This window comes from Talpa occidentalis, unplaced genomic scaffold (genome assembly GCF_014898055.3).
Source record: "Talpa occidentalis isolate TD23 unplaced genomic scaffold, MPIMG_talOcc4v2.1 talOcc4.9, whole genome shotgun sequence".
Taxonomy (NCBI): Eukaryota; Metazoa; Chordata; class Mammalia; order Eulipotyphla; family Talpidae; genus Talpa; species Talpa occidentalis.
Genome location: NW_023605305.1, coordinates 78,545,440 through 78,560,149, shown reverse-complemented (window position 1 = coordinate 78,560,149; position 14,710 = coordinate 78,545,440). Strand labels below are relative to the sequence as shown.

The 14,710-nt window shown below is 54.5% G+C and overlaps 3 protein-coding genes across 4 annotated transcripts; all 3 read right to left on the bottom strand.

Annotated features, from left to right (window-relative positions):
• Window positions 1-2,479: 2,479 nt before the first annotated feature.
• S100A6 (S100 calcium binding protein A6) lies at window positions 2,480-3,884 on the bottom strand. Its single transcript, XM_037499347.2, has 3 exons — window positions 3,771-3,884; window positions 3,038-3,196; window positions 2,480-2,693 (listed from the first exon to the last, which is right to left on the bottom strand). Exons 2-3 carry the CDS (start codon window positions 3,173-3,175, stop codon window positions 2,559-2,561), a joined length of 273 nt encoding a protein of 90 aa, XP_037355244.1. The 5' UTR covers window positions 3,176-3,196; window positions 3,771-3,884; the 3' UTR covers window positions 2,480-2,558.
• Window positions 3,885-5,096: 1,212 nt separating this feature from the next.
• S100A5 (S100 calcium binding protein A5) lies at window positions 5,097-7,078 on the bottom strand. Of its 2 annotated transcripts, none has more exons than XM_037501044.2 (2): window positions 6,934-7,078; window positions 5,097-5,271 (listed from the first exon to the last, which is right to left on the bottom strand). In XM_037501044.2, exons 1-2 carry the CDS (start codon window positions 7,069-7,071, stop codon window positions 5,131-5,133), a joined length of 279 nt encoding a protein of 92 aa, XP_037356941.1. In that variant the 5' UTR covers window positions 7,072-7,078; the 3' UTR covers window positions 5,097-5,130. The 2 variants fall into 2 exon arrangements, with proteins under 2 accessions (XP_037356941.1, XP_054547555.1); XM_054691580.1 differs by having other exon boundaries at window positions 5,097-5,274; window positions 6,934-7,071.
• A 3,923-nt stretch (window positions 7,079-11,001) lies between these two features.
• S100A4 (S100 calcium binding protein A4) lies at window positions 11,002-13,352 on the bottom strand. Its single transcript, XM_037499727.2, has 3 exons — window positions 13,327-13,352; window positions 12,291-12,446; window positions 11,002-11,572 (listed from the first exon to the last, which is right to left on the bottom strand). Exons 2-3 carry the CDS (start codon window positions 12,429-12,431, stop codon window positions 11,408-11,410), a joined length of 306 nt encoding a protein of 101 aa, XP_037355624.1. The 5' UTR covers window positions 12,432-12,446; window positions 13,327-13,352; the 3' UTR covers window positions 11,002-11,407.
• Window positions 13,353-14,710: the final 1,358 nt, after the last annotated feature.

The following is a 14,710-nucleotide window of genomic DNA, read 5'->3' as shown; positions in this document are numbered from 1 at the left end:
TGCTTCTAGGTATCTGTTCTTCAATTAGGGAGAGGTGAAGGACTTAGGACAGAAGCTTCTCCTAGCCTTCGGGACCCTCACTGCTCTCAGCCTAAAATAATCTGCTTTTTTTTTCAGTTATGGTAGCAGAACTCCAGAGGCTTACAGGACCTTGATTGACCTCTAGTTCCCTTTCCAAGGTGACAACAAGCTTCCTCTGGGCATATTGAGAAAGTCCCTCTGACCCTTTTATTTTTTTTTTTAAGATTTATTTGTATATGCATACAAGAGCTGGGGTACAGGCCAGAGATGTGGGGTGGGGGTGGTGAGAGGATTCACCAGAGAGAGTAGGGAGCAGAACAGGCAGACAGACCGAAACACACTGCTGAGAGGAGCAGCGGGCGAGTCAAGAGGTCTGCCTCACCATGTGGGTTTCTCCCTGGCCAGCAGGGGATCGAACTCGTGTTGCAGAGGCTGCTTCACAGTGTGGTGCTTAAGCCCTTGAGCCACCAGGGAGGCCCCCCCTCTGACCCTTTCAGAGAGACTGACCCCACAGCTCCAAGGATGCCCTTCCATCTTTAGAAAGGCTGGAGACCGATGCAATGAAAACACCACACCCAGTTCCACCATTTGACTGCCCCAACCACCAGATTTCACTGCTAATGCTTCCCCCAATAAAAAAGTGAAAACTCATACCCTCTAAACAAAAGATTTGCTTCTTGTTTTGACTTTTGCATTATTTGTTGAGTCCACATTTCCATTCCCCTTCACTACTGTGAAGAAGTGAAGTCAGAGGACATACCTATTTATTTAGCAGGTGGAAATGGAGGTCTGGGGTTCCCCACCGCCTCTTGGCCTGCCCACCGCCCAGAGTTCTCAGGAATCGTTGAGCTGATGACCCTACCTGAGCAGCCTCTCCCAGAGGCAGTGAGTCTTTGCCCACTAAAACAGCTCCTCCTGGCTTTGTATGGATGCCTTGTTGGGCCGAAAAAGCAGAGGCGGGCAGAGAGGGGCAGAACTCTGTGCAAACCTCCTCTCTTCATTGGTTTGCTCTGTGTGTCTTAGATGAAGCTGAGTTGCTTTATTTTGGGTTGATTGCCCAGAGCCTAGCGATTCCCCTGCGCTGAGGGGCCCTGTGGGTCAAGGTCATAGGCAGGGTTCTCTGATGATCAGAGTTGTGTTACCATTACGTCCCCTCCCCAAAAAACCAACCCTGACTCACCACACCCCCAATATCCTGCTTTCTGACCACGGGGGGCACTCACTCCATGTCCCAAATTTCAAGCCGTGGCTGACTGGGAAGGAACGCCTCTACAGGGAGTCAAATTAGATCCAAGACTCGGATGTGGCTGTGCAGTCTGAGAGCTCTGGTACTGCGTCCATTCCTGCTGCCCCCCTCCCCCATGAGAATTCCTATTCCTTATAGGGAAGGGCCTGTGGGGAGAGAGGGTGTAGCAACTCCAGGAAGGTACGTTTCCCAGAACCCTTGGGGTTTCTCCCCATCCCCACCCCTCTTAGGAAGAAAACTACTAAATTCCACAAAGCTAGGCCCCCAGGGAAGTGGAGAGGTGAGTAAGAGGGAAAGGAGCATATGGCCTCCCTCCCGAGAGAGGAGAGGGCTCCCTGGAAATTTCAGAGGAACTTAAACAAGACAAGACCTGGAGGAGAGAGAACTGTGGCAAATGCCTCATTGCCCTGAGGCACAATTTACCCCCTCACACACACCCCGCTCCCTCCCCTCATGCTCCTAAAAACATTCATGCAAACAATGGGCTCAGACAATAGTTCAGAAATTAGTCATCTTCCCTGTTAAGGGCTGCAAATCAAGCTTGGCCCCATAGAATAAATGGAATGATTCATTCTGCTGAGGCTGCAGGGATGGGCTGATTCAATATTGACTAAAATTCTCAAAGCTGCATTTGGCCCCACCCCAGGGACCCCTGCCTTGCCCAATTTGTAAGCACCCCATGATCACATCACATTTGTGTGGCTGTCACCACTCCCGGTGAGAAGGACCCAGTCCCTGAATGTGGGGACAGACCCCTAAAATGTGCTTCCTACCTCCCACTGGGGCATGCAGTGCACTCACCAGAGGTGTTCCCTGTTTGGGCACCTCAGGTTTGCCCTCTGGTGAGAAAGTGGACTGGCCCCACCCCAGACCCCTTCTGGCCTATCCCCTCTCACTGTACCCATAACAAAGCATGCCTTTGGGGATTCTGCTGGAACTATCTCTGCTCTGTTGCAGACCCTCCACAGCCTGACTCTGCGTCATTTCCTTCTCTAAGCCCTTCCCAGAGTCTTCTCTACAGGGGACCCCTTGAGCCTTCCCTTAAGGTGGCATAGTCCTGAGGGACATCTTTTGCAATTAACATCCAAGCACTGTAGGAGCCCCTTATTTACCCTCCAAGGTGACCATAAGCAAAGCTTCTGACATGGGTTCAGCTCCAAGCAGAGGAGGAAACAGAAATCACTAGGAAGCCAGGACACAGAAGTAGGTTTAACCAAAAAAAAAAAAATTTTATTGTACATTTATCCACCACTGGATTTGACTCAGACAGGCCAACTTTCCCAATGTATTTTCAGCCCTTGAGGACGTCATTGTAGATCATAGCCAAGGCCCCCAGGAAGGTGACGTATTCCTGGAAATTCACCACCTGGTCCTTGTTCCGGTCCAGGTCATCCATCAGCTTTGCAATTTCAGCGTCTTGCAGCTTCTAAGGAGTAGCATGGGAATCCTGACTCAGAGGAGAGAGACTCCTGGCCCCTGCCAGGCAGCCCTCTCACCTAGACACTTGGCTGTGTGCTCACTTGTCACTTGTGTGCTCACAAGGCCACTGGGGGCTCACTCTGCTCTACTTCTCTACTCCTGCTCCTTCACCCAGGGGGAGTGACCTCAAGGCTGAGAGTGTCCCCAGCCCCACAGGAGAGGGGACTGTGGGCTCAGAGGGGCCTGTGGACCAGAGCCCCAGTATGTGGATAAATGTGAGTCGGATGCACCTGGTTCCTCCCCAATCCTGCAAGAAATGGGAATATGGGGGGTGGGGGGCAGCTCACTCACCGCACCAATGGTGAGCTCCTTCTGGATGAGCTCCTTCAGCTCCTTCTTGTTCAGGGTATTCTTGTCACCCTCCTTGCCAGAATATTTGTGAAAGATGGCCACCAAGAGGCCGATGGCCTGGTCCAGGGGGCTTGCCATAGCTGAGGGCTGGGCTAGGAGCTGGGGGCAGAGAGGCCGGTCAGTGGACAGCTTGTCCTGCCCACTCACCCAGACTCCCTATGAGTACCTGCCTGAGCCCTGGGCATAGACAGGCAGCCTGGGCCTTGGAGGGGAAGGAGAAGGCAGACTGCAGCCAAGAGATCAGCAGCCTTAGGGGTACCAGAGGTAAGGAGGAAGGTGATTCAAGGAGCAAATAGAGCCACACCTGAGAACTGTCCCCCAGGGGTTCGGGAGAAGTTAGGGAGTAGAGAGGTGATGAGATGGAGGCTGCTCACCCAGTCCTACACACACGGCCTCACAGAGCCACACACTGCAGCACTGACACACCCAGGACACACCCTCCTGCACCCCAGAAGAGCACACTCTGGGGAGTCACCCAGATCAGATGCCTTAGCCCGGAGCCAGCCTGGCGCAACCCGACGGCTACCGACTCCCTGCCGGCCCTGGAGCGCCACAGACACTGCCCGGGTCCGGAACCAGGCGACCGGCACCGCCCACCAGGCACACTAGGGCGGCGGGGCGGGCTGCCCCTGAGCTAACCCAAGGGAGCCGGAGCTACCTGAGCAGCACTCACCGCGAAGCAGCAGCGAGGAGCCGAGGAAGCGGTCGAAGGGTTGGGCTCTGTTGCCAACGGGCCGCCCTTATAGCTGCCAAGGTCCAGGAGGCGGCTAGCGGAGCACCCGGCCCTCCCGCCCACGGCCCGCCCAGAGCCCCACCCTGGGCCCCTGCTTTACACAACTTACACCCCGCGCCCCCCTCAACTTTCCACGCCTCCAGCCCGGGGGTTGTTCCAAGTTCCAGCGGGTGGGGTGGGGGCACCTAGCGGAGGCCACTGCAAGCCAGTGATGGCGAGCGCCCCCTGATGCCCAGAGCTCAGTGCGCCCACCGTCGCGGCTCGTGACTCGGCCGGAGGAGGTGCAGGACGGGCACGGTCGCTCGCTGGTTTTTTCCGTAGTCATCTGAGTGCCAGGGCAGCATCAGGGTGTGAGTACGTGTTTGTATGTGTCTAGAAGAGTGTCCCCCCTCCCCCCAGAGGGTGTTCAGGGTCAGCCCTACGTGGGGGGAGGGGAGAGGCTGAAAGGTCTACAGGATATTATTGACGGGACCTGTGGAACACCCCTTCTCCGGAATAAAGAGTTCCGGCCTCGCCCCTTCTCCTCCCCCTCGCCTGGAATTCCAGCCTCTGAGCCTCGTGCCCATTACGGAGCACAGAGCCTGCGCCAGGCCCTGCAAGCAAGCTCTTCGCTCTCTGCGCGCTGGTGGGAAGATTTTTCAGCTCCTCTCCTGAGAGGAGGTGGGGAGAGAAGAAAGCACTGGGCCCCAGAGATGGCTGAGATGGGTTAGGGCTTGCAGCTGAGGCGAAATGGAGAGGAGAGGGCTGTGTGGAGGGCAGGCTTTCCTTTCTCCCCAGTGTTACCAGGGTGCCCTCCCGGGATCCCGTGACAAGTCAGATTGGCTTGCTTACCACGGCCCTTGGGAACCACACCCAGCAGCCCCTAGTGTCCTCATGCTCAAACCACTTTCCCCATTAGCTTTCTCTGCAGCTTTGCAGCTTCCTGGGAGACAAGCAAAAAGCTGGTCCAACTTCCCTTTTTCCAGAAGGGCAAAACTAAATCAAGTTAAACACACTGACAGTCACGCTGAAGGACAATAGGTGGGTTGAGAGCCCAAGATCCTAACACCCACTCAAGGAGAGCTCTACCATGGCCCACTGCACCTCCACCCCCAGCTAAGGTGGGCAAGACACAATCACAACCAGCCTCCCCACACCTGGAGTGGAAAATCTTTATTTCCTCCACAGGAAGGGAAGGCTGAAGCAGGGGCCATATAGGCGGGAGAGGCAGGCAGGGGACCCAGGAGGGCTTGTAAGAGAAGTTGCTGAGGTGGGGGTGATGGGGTTGACAGGGGCTGGCGGGCCAGCAGAGGAGACCAGGTCATTTGTTGTCCTCCAGGAAGAAGTCGTTGTAGGCCATGCACAGTGTGGTCAGGAATATCGAGTACTCCTTGAAGTCAATCTCCTGGTCGCTGTTTTTGTCCAGGCTTTTCATCAGGTCATCGATGTTGCTCTCTTTCACCTTCTGCCCAGGCCAAGTGGAGGGACAGCTCAGTGACCCTCAGCCCCTGCCCCCACCCCCCCAGTGCACAGTGCCCCACCCCCACCCCCCATTCCTGGGAAGGGAGCCTCAGGGAGATCCCTTGCTGAGTCAGCAACATTCTGAGCTTCTCCACTCTCCCCTCCCTCCCCCAGACAAAGACCTGGCACCTAGCAGGGGCCCAGTGACCCAACTCCACAGTCTAAAAAAATTGCAGTAGAAAGGCTGGTCCAGCCTTCCTTCCCCTCAACACTCTCCACCATCCAAAGAAATAATATCTAGATCTTCACTGCACCTATTAGAAACAAAGGGCTTATTCAATGCATGGCACTGGTGTGACCAAGTCTCTGGCTTATTCTGTCTCCCTAGGGGGAGATGAGTACTGACCGTCACACCGCCACTCTCCAGGAGCACATTCAACTGCCCCCGTCCCTGCTGGGACACTCACAAGACAACTGTGTGCCTGGCACCCAGTGGTACTTTCTGAACCTCTACTATCCCACCCCCGCTCCACCAAGAAGATGGAGAAAGGCCCGAGGAGGAACAAGAAGAAAATCTAGACAGATCCCACCTTCCCCTCATCACTGCATTCAGCCCCAGGTTTTCCACAGGAGACAGGACATCAGGACATACAGAGAAGGAAACAGCCTCTGTGCATGCTCTTTGTGCCCAGTCTGAGCTCCTGTTATAGCCAAGCCCTCCTCAGGGCCTTGGCCCTCCTGTAGCTAACCCCTGCCAGAACCAAGGCCCCTCCCTCCACCCTCATTAATGGAGGATACAGTGAGGGTGAGGCCAGCAGGAAGGCCAGAGGATGGGCTTGGTAACAGCTGTTGTGGTCCCTGCCCACAGGGGCCCACTCAGGGCTTCTCCTTGGGGAATCTCACCAGGATTTAGGATGTGACAGGAAAGCCCCCAGGAAAAGGGAAGAGCAATTCACTGGCTCTCAATACACCCACTCCCTAGCTGGGTGTCCTTGGACAAGTTATGTAACATATGACTTGACTTTTTTTTAACTGTAAAAATAATGCAATGACTACCTCTTAGGCCCTCTCTGTCGGCCTCCCCCCTCCCACCACCTCCATCTGGTAAGAATCAGTTCTGTCTCCTTCCAACTCTGTGGTCACAAACTAACAGAAACATCCTTTTGGTTCCTGGGTCAGCACCAGCTGAAAGCCCTGGAGGTGCCAGGCACAGAGGAGGATGGGGAGGGAGGCGTGACCTGGTCCCCCTGGCTCCCCGCATCCCCTATGATCCTCATACAGGCTCTGCCACTGTTGCTTGAGCAGAGCCCTTTCTCTACCAAGGGTTCTGTAAACCCTTTGGGCTGTACTCCACCCTCCTGACCCGCCCTCCCTCCTTCCCAGTGAAACCAAACCCATCCCCTAGCACAGAGGCCTAGACTTTTGCCGGCCCAAGATGTCCACCTTGCGTCTCTCTCTGTACCCATGGGCTGTCCTGCTTCTGGCTGAGACTCCATTACCAGAGAGCAGGTGAGTGTCCCCCCAGCCTGGGACTCTGTGGAAGCTGGAACTGCTCCAGACTGTGGTATCTTGGTTCCCGTGTTTCCTCTTTTTTCACTCCCCACCCCCAGCTTGGTGTACACAAGGAGCGACTTTGGGATTCAGGGAGGGAACAGGCACCTACTTCAGCAAGACACAGCTCATTCTTGATCAGCTCCTTTAGTTCCTTCCTACTCAGGGTCAGTTTGCTGCCCTCTCTCCCAGAGTATTTGTGGAAAGTAGTGACCATGGTGGTCAGGGCCTTCTCCAGAGGAGTCTCCATGGAGATGTGCAGCCTGGAGGGAGAGGTAAGGCCACATTCCTGGGGAAGCCAGGTCTGCTTCCCCCCATCATGAGCCCACCTCCAAGTTCCCCCCTCCCCCCCGAAGAGATTAGAGAACAGAATCCATGATGAGATCAAAACCTACCAACTGGTGGACCCAAGTGTGTCAGGACAGGCAGCAATGAGACTCAAGGAAATCTTGGAAGAGCCAAGCATGAGACTGACAGTCTCCAAAGGAGGAGATTGCTTTGCCCTGCTTGGTTATTGAAAAGGGGGCAACATGACCTCCTGCAATTATTTTGGCAGTTGGTGAAGCTGATAAAAGGTCAGGACTTTCTCTCTGCCCCATCCAGCTTGAGCCCTGGATTTTCACAAGCTGTCCTTAACCTTTTCGCTCTCCTTTGCCCAGGAGCCCGAATCAAATCACCTATAATCGGGGAGTGTCCCATTAGAGACATGGAGGACAGGGCAAAGAGAGTCCAGGGGTTAGAAAGGACTGGGGCTGAAACTGGGAGATAAGATCTCAACAGGAAACTGGGGAGAGGTGATTGGACTTGTCCAGCTGGTCTGCAGTGTTCAGAGCAGAGATCAACACATGCAGACTGGCCACAAGGCAGCAAGGAGGTGGGCTTTTTACATCACTAGGATCTTTCTGAGACCTGGGCCCAGAGGTTGTGTTTGAACGAGAGCCTCGAGTCCATCAGCACAGTGCACCTCCCTCCCCACCCCCCAAGGAAAGAGGGAGCTGGAGCTCCTATGACTCAGTCTCAAAAGCCACTTCCCCCTTAGGAAGGAAAGACGCAACACCCAAGGAACTTGGGGGCTGCAAATAAATCTACGTAGGCCTGATTGAGGACAAAGCTGTTGCCTTTCACCAGCAGCCCAAACCCCACTCCTATCATTCATCTCCCACCACCCAAAACCTCAGCCTCTCGCCCTCCAGGGGACTCATCCAGGACACAGTGGAAGGCAAAGGGTCCAGGCAGGAGTATCCTGCCTGCTTCTGATACCCTCTTCCAACCCTAGCACCACTTTTGGGGAAACTCCGATGGCCACACTTCCAAATACCGTGCCCTCTCCTTCTGAGCACCTGCCCACTCGTCAAGCCCAGCCTTCCTTCCTCTTTAGTGGAAGTCACCACAACACATCACCCTCTGGCCTCGTTGTCCAGCTTGTCCCACCATACAGATGAGCAGGGAGGTCTGAGGAAGGACTCACCGAGGAAGAAGCAAGCTAAAGAAGCTACACAGCAGAAACAGTCTCCCTCCCACTGCTCTGTGCCTTTATTCCCTCGCTCCAGTCCCCAGGAAACCAGGGGAGAGAAACGGCCAATGAGAAGGGGCCAGGGACTCCAGGAGGCCTAGGTCAGAGCCCCCTGGGACTAGCCGGGGAGGAAACCCCTCTGCATCTCACCTTCCTTGCTTCCAAGTGGAGGGAGTAGGGATATGCAGAGTCAACCATGGTACACACACTATCAGTCCTGAAAGCTTTCTTTTCTCCACCAAAAATCAGAACTCACAATAATAATGGACAACAGACTGGGGGGTGTGGGAGAAGTCTAGCTGCCCTGGGAGGAAGACCCAGGAGGTGTGGACCTAACACAGTCTCTCTCCACACTCTAGACCATTCTCCACAGTGGGGTCTCCCACCCACACATACATTGGGATGGGAGTCAGTGGGGGAAGATGTTCCCCGCCAAGGACAGGGCCAAGGTCACCAGCTAATATAAGGGTTTGGTTTTTGTTTACTCACCAGGCAATCAATTTATTATAAAAGGATATAATTCAGAAACAGCCAGATAAGGAAAATATGGGGAAAGGGTATGGAACTTCCATGCCCTCTGGAAGGTATCACTTTCCCCAAGCCTCCCCAAAGTTTTTAAAGGGCCTTTACATAAATGCTTTCTTCTAAACCTCTCTCATCTTCATGGGAAAGAATTGTCAGACTCCTAGAATGGAGGGCTGAGAATCAAGGGTTGGAGAGGGAATCCAAGGAAGGGTAAGGCTGAGTGATGGGGTACAGATTGTGGATTGGGAGGTGCAGGTTTGGGGTGTGGCAATGAATGGGGTAAGAGTTAGCAAGAGCAGCCTCTATCCCAGAGACTACGATCTTGTTCTCCCACCAACCAGTCCAAGTGTGAAAACAGACCCGAGTGAGGGGCTTAGCACCTATGGCTGCAGAACCCACGAGCCCTGCCTGGGTGCTCCCTGCTCCCCTCCACCCCAACTCTACTCACCCCCAACTGGCAAGACTGGAGAGGCAGCAGGGACTGGTCACTAAGCAACGGGAGTTTTCGAAGTGGAGAGTGATGCGGTAGTGATGCAGGTGGAGGCTCAGGGGAAGGCTCTCCCAAGGAAGATGGGGGATGGGGGGGTTGGCAAACTTTTTCCTGAACCAAAATTCAACCCAAGTCTCTATAGTCACATCTGAGGGAACATCTGAGTCACCTACCCCATCCCCTGTAACTTGGGAGGAAAAACACTGAGACGAGAAGGAAAGGGGCCACGTGAAAAGTCAAAGTGTCTTCCTGCCTCTGGATCTCATCTGTGCTCACCTCCTCCTTACAGGTCTCCATACATTCGATATGGCCTGGAGGTGCAGCCTCAATTCCACCTGAAAGTCATGCTGGAGGCCCTCCCTGGTGGCACAAGGGGTTGAGTCTTAGCACTATGAAGCTATCTGCGGCCACTGCAGCATGAATTAGATCCCTGGCTGGCCAGGGAGCTACCCACATGGCACACCAGACCTCTCCTGTCTCGCCCACTGCTCCCCTCAGCAGTGTATTTCAGTGGATCTGCCTGTTCTATTCCTCACTCTCTAGTGAATCCTCTCACCTTCCTGCACCTCTGGCCAAACCTCAGTTCTTATATGCATAAATAAATAAATCTTTAAAGAAAGATAGATAGATACATATATACATACATACACTGGGGGGTAGGAGAACTCAACCATTTCTCATATTCTGTGTTTGCAATTTTCCTTCCACCATCTCCTTCACTCCCAGCCTCCCCACCCCTCATTGTCCTCCTATCCCTTCTGAGCACGATTCCTGACTGAGATCAGAGACCAGGCAATATTCTGGGACAGAGAAGGACAATATTCTTTATTTTTTTTAGTAGAAGAACTGGGGTGTAGGCCATAGATGAGGGGGGTGAGAGGATTCACCAGAGACAGAGTGGGGAGCAGAACAAGCAGACTGACTGAACTACACTGCTGAGGGGAGCTGCGGGTGAGACAGGAGAGGTCTGCTGCGCCACATGGGTCCCTGGTCAGGATCGAACTCAGGTCATAGAGGTGATAGTGCTGAGATTAACCTGTAGGCCACCGGGGAGACCCAGGACAATATTCTGATGTTGTTGCCAATAGCCTGGTCTCCTACTCATCCTACTTATCGGCACATGGCTGGGAAGGATTCCTGTTCCCAAGAGTCTGAAGCCTATGGGCTGGGATGCGGTAGCAGAATAGGGACTGGGCTGTGAGTTTGGGACTGAGCCCTCTCCCCATCCTACTCTGGCCTCTCTATTGCCTCCCGTGACTCAGCTCTTCCCCTCGCCAGGGTGCCAAACTCCATTCCAGACCCCAACAAGGAGCAGATGTGACCTTCAGTCCCATCCCAGCCTCAGTGAGAGATCCCACCAGGGGCAAGGTGGGAGAGGTGGGAGGGGTGAGGGTGCTGGCCGAGTGCCCACTGCTGGGGCATTCCAAGCTTCTGGGGGTCCTTTTCTCAATCTTTGGCTCCATCCGACGACTACTCTATCACACACAGACACACATGCATGTGTGTGCACACACTCTCTCAGCACCCATACCCCTCCCCCACCTTCACTAATCTGCCCACCCCAAAACTGCTGCTCAACTCCCAGCACTCCCCACCCCAACCCCCAACATATCCCTCTGCCCCCGCCCCTCACTCCAGTCTCATAGCTTTTAAAAATCTTTATTGAACTTCCTCAGCATCATGTACATGTCTGGAGGAGGCAGGATGAGGCACTGTGTCCACCCCTAACAGGGGAAACACCAGCTGGCAGGCCCCCCACCCACATCTGAGGAGACTTCATTTTTTTATAAGGTTTATTTATTTATGCATATAAGAACTGGGGTGCAGGCCAGAGGTGTGGGGGGTGAGAGGATTCAACAGGGACAGAGTGGGGAGCAGAACAGGCAGATCTACTGAAACACACTGTTAAAGGTCTCAGCGGGCAAGACAGGAGAGGTCTGCTGCACCATGTGGGTCACCTCCCTGGCTGGGGATCAAACTCATGCTGCAGTAGCTGCAGATAGCTTCATAGTGCTGTGTCTTAACCCTTGCACTACCAGGGAGGCCCCTGAGGACCCTTCATTTTTTCCGGGGTTGCTTATCCGGGCAGCCTTCAAAGAACTCATTGCACATCATGGCGATGCAGGACAGGAAAACAGTGTACTCCTGGAAGTCCACCTCATTGTCCTTATTGCTGTCCAGGTTGCTCATCAGCTTCTGGAATGCAGCTTCATCAGTCCTTTTCTGGAAGGAAGAGACTACAGGTAGAAACAGAAAGGGAGTGGGCAGAGCAAGACTCAACAGGTTGGAGTGCAGGAAGGGGCAGCCACACCTCAGGGGCCCAGGCTCACAACGCCAACCCTCAGTGCTAAACCAGGACAAGAGGGTTACCCCTCGAATGAGGTCTGAAAAACTGGTGCAACTGGAAAAGGGGACTTCTGCTTCTCCCTCCAGGGTGGTTTAAAAATCCTATTAGCCTGTGATCATGAGAGCACTATCTAAACTGCGTAAAGTTTGATATGTATGGAAGCTGCGTGTGATTATTCAGGGGAAGTCTACAGGCGGGCAAGTGTCTTCACATCCACAAACCAAATGGAAACTCAAAAATTCATGTATTGGTGAAGGGAGAGCAAAAGGTAGGCCCATCATGGCTCGCAGATCTCAGCTTTGTAGGGTCACCACCTGGAGAATACTTAGCCTATCTCCCTTCCGTTAGGTAGTGCGAAGCACCTGGCGGTATCTAGGCCGGATCCTACCTGTTCATGCTCAGCCTTCTTTCCGCTGGGCTGCAGGAGGGGAGTGGCAGCTGCTCACTGTTTCCACCCAGGCACCAAAACAAGTTCTCTACCCCACTGGCTCACTCAGGGATAGATGCCAGCTGGAGCTGTGCTCTACAAAAAGACGGTGCCTCCCAGGCCTTGCGCTCCTCCATGGGGAATGCCAATAGGCAGCAGCCACTCACCCCCAAGAAGCTGGGCAGCTCCCGGGTCAGCAGCTCCTTTAGCTCTGATTTGTTGAGCTTGAACTTGTCACCCTCCTTGCCCGAGTACTTGTGAAAGGTGGACACCATCACATCCAGAGCCTTCTCCAAGGGACACGTCATGGTGGTGCTGTGGTTCTGGGGGCAGGGTCACAGAGCCATCCTTATCTTCCTCAGCCCCAGCTATGCATTCAGAATGCCCTCCCATCCCCCAGGGAGCACTTGGTGAGACTGCCCCGCCACCGTAGAAGGACCTGGAGAGAGGGGCCCAGCTTCTGGCAGGAGAATGTGCACGGCAGGAAATGGTGCTTTAAGCAGCTAACTTTGCAGGGCTCTGGATTTCAGGCTGCACCATCTGGGGGCCTCCTTCTGGCCCATACTCTACAGCAGTGCTTTTCCATCCCTCACTGAGTCCATTCACCCCGCAAACTCTGCCCACGCCAGCCCCGCCCTGGCCCATTCTTCTCCCTCCCAGCACTGGGCGAGGTTGCTGGAGGCCTGCCAGGGGCCTGCAGCGGAAAAAAACAGAGGCCTAATGCCTAGCATAGGGAGGGGCAGGATGAGGTGGCAGAGATGCAGGGGGCGGGGCAGGGCTGTGCAGGGAGGCCAAGCTCCCTGGGGCAAGAAACTGTTGGGAGCAGGACAGAGGCTCATAGGCCCAGGCAAAAGCCCAAGGTCTCTACCTTCACTTTGCTTCCTACACCTGAGTGTGCAACAGGTTTGCAAACACAAGGCAACATGCATGCCCACGGTCACGTGCACACCAGCACATACTACAGCCACAGCACACACAAGCCCCACACCGCCCAGACATATGCACAGCCAGCTGCCCACATCTTTCTTTTTTTCTTTCTTGCACACACATGCACATACATTCATGAACACACATCCCACCCCAAAGCCTCCGCATTCAAATCTCACATCTGGACCCATTTAGCACATCTGACACCCGCCAACCTCCCTTTCTCCCGATGGAGCCTGACACCCCTTATATGCTAGTCAGGCGGCCACAACTCACCACGCCAAGAGAGGAAGCGCTGAGCACAGGACTGCGAGAAAGAATGGGGAAAGCCTGCTGTCTGACCTATTTATACCCTAGCCGGGCCCTGCCCATGGCAGGGGACGGGGGAGTACAGACAGCCCTCCCGTGCAGACCAACGTGCTAAGCGCCACAGCCCCCTCCACCAGGCCAGCCCACTAACCCAGCCTCTGGCACCCAACAGGCACAGAGCAGAACCCCGGGGGACAAAGGCAGTGACCTCAGTGGGATGGCAACCCCAGTGGGCATCGTTTAGTGTTATAGGACTGGAGGAAGAGGTCTGGGACTGGAGGTCAGGAAAGAAGTGGTCCCACCTGGCACCTGAGAAAGGGAATCCTGAGGTGGTGGGTGAGGGCTGGGAAATTACCCTGACTACCGGAACAAAAGGAAGTGAACCCCAAGCTCAAGATGTCCTTCTCTCCTCCCCAAAGAGCTCTCTGCCATGCTGAATGAGGCCCACGGCATGAGCTGGTGTCTGGGGGGAAGAACAGGCTGATGCCCAAAGGAGGATGCTGGGACCATCCAACGTGTCAGTGGAGAGGAGTCCTGGGTGCAATAATGATGCAGTGGGGTGTGGAGTCAGGCAAGGGAGGGTGCTCTGTAATGGATGGAGAGGGCATGGGGAGGAAAGGGGTTTAGAGTTGGGGGGTCAGGAGAGGGGCTTAGAGTGATGATTGGGAATGTAGAATGCAGGTGGGGATGAAGACTAGAGGTGAAATAACCCAAAATGGGGCATGCAGGGGTCAGAGTTCACCTCTCAGGGTAGGGTGTGAACCCAGGGATTTGGTGAGGGTCAGAGGTGGGGGTTGGGGGGTGGGGGGGCGCGGGAGAGGGCCTAAGGCCCACAGGTGGTTGTGGTTCCAGGGCTGGGGTCTGCCTCAAGGGATCCTCTTGCCCTTCCTATACAGGGGAACTTTCCCTGGCAGGGAGAAAACAGCTAAGACACCCTAATCCTGTTAGTGCTGCTCTCTGGGCGCCCACAGCCCTGGGCAGGGAATAAGGCCACCAGGCCCCCACAGCGCCACCCTCCTCAGAACACCCTATCGGAGGTTTGAGCTCCCTCCCTAGGGAACCTCAAGCTGCCCTCTCCCCCTCCTTGACAGCCCAGAAGAGCTTCTCCCTAACAGACCCCAGAGAGAGAAAGAAAGAGGGAGAACTCCCCAGCCCCCTGCACCTTGTCCTTGTGTTGCCCACCCCCTCCCTCTGGACTCTTAATTTTCTAATTTCTTTTTTTTAAATTTTTTAATTAATTTATTTGTTTTACTTCATTCTTCATTTTTGTACCATTATGCTTTCTCATCTTGGCTATGTGAAATTCCCACCACCAATTCACCCGTGTACCATCACCATAGTCCCTTGTGCT

Excerpts from the sequence above, each read along its gene's own strand:
- S100A5 (XM_054691580.1), bottom strand. The coding sequence starts at position 7,071 with ATGGAGACTCCTCTGGAGAAGGCCCTGACCACCATGGTCACTACTTTC. Across the intron at positions 5,275-6,933 it reads ATGAGCTGTGTCTTGCTGAA|AAGGTGAAAGAGAGCAACAT; the intron begins GTAGGTGCCTGT and ends TGGCCTGGGCAG.
- S100A6 (XM_037499347.2), bottom strand. The coding sequence starts at position 3,175 with ATGGCAAGCCCCCTGGACCAGGCCATCGGCCTCTTGGTGGCCATCTTT. Across the intron at positions 2,694-3,037 it reads AGGAGCTCACCATTGGTGCG|AAGCTGCAAGACGCTGAAAT; the intron begins GTGAGTGAGCTG and ends GCTACTCCTTAG.
- S100A4 (XM_037499727.2), bottom strand. The coding sequence starts at position 12,431 with ATGACGTGTCCCTTGGAGAAGGCTCTGGATGTGATGGTGTCCACCTTT. Across the intron at positions 11,573-12,290 it reads AGCTGCCCAGCTTCTTGGGG|AAAAGGACTGATGAAGCTGC; the intron begins GTGAGTGGCTGC and ends TCTTCCTTCCAG.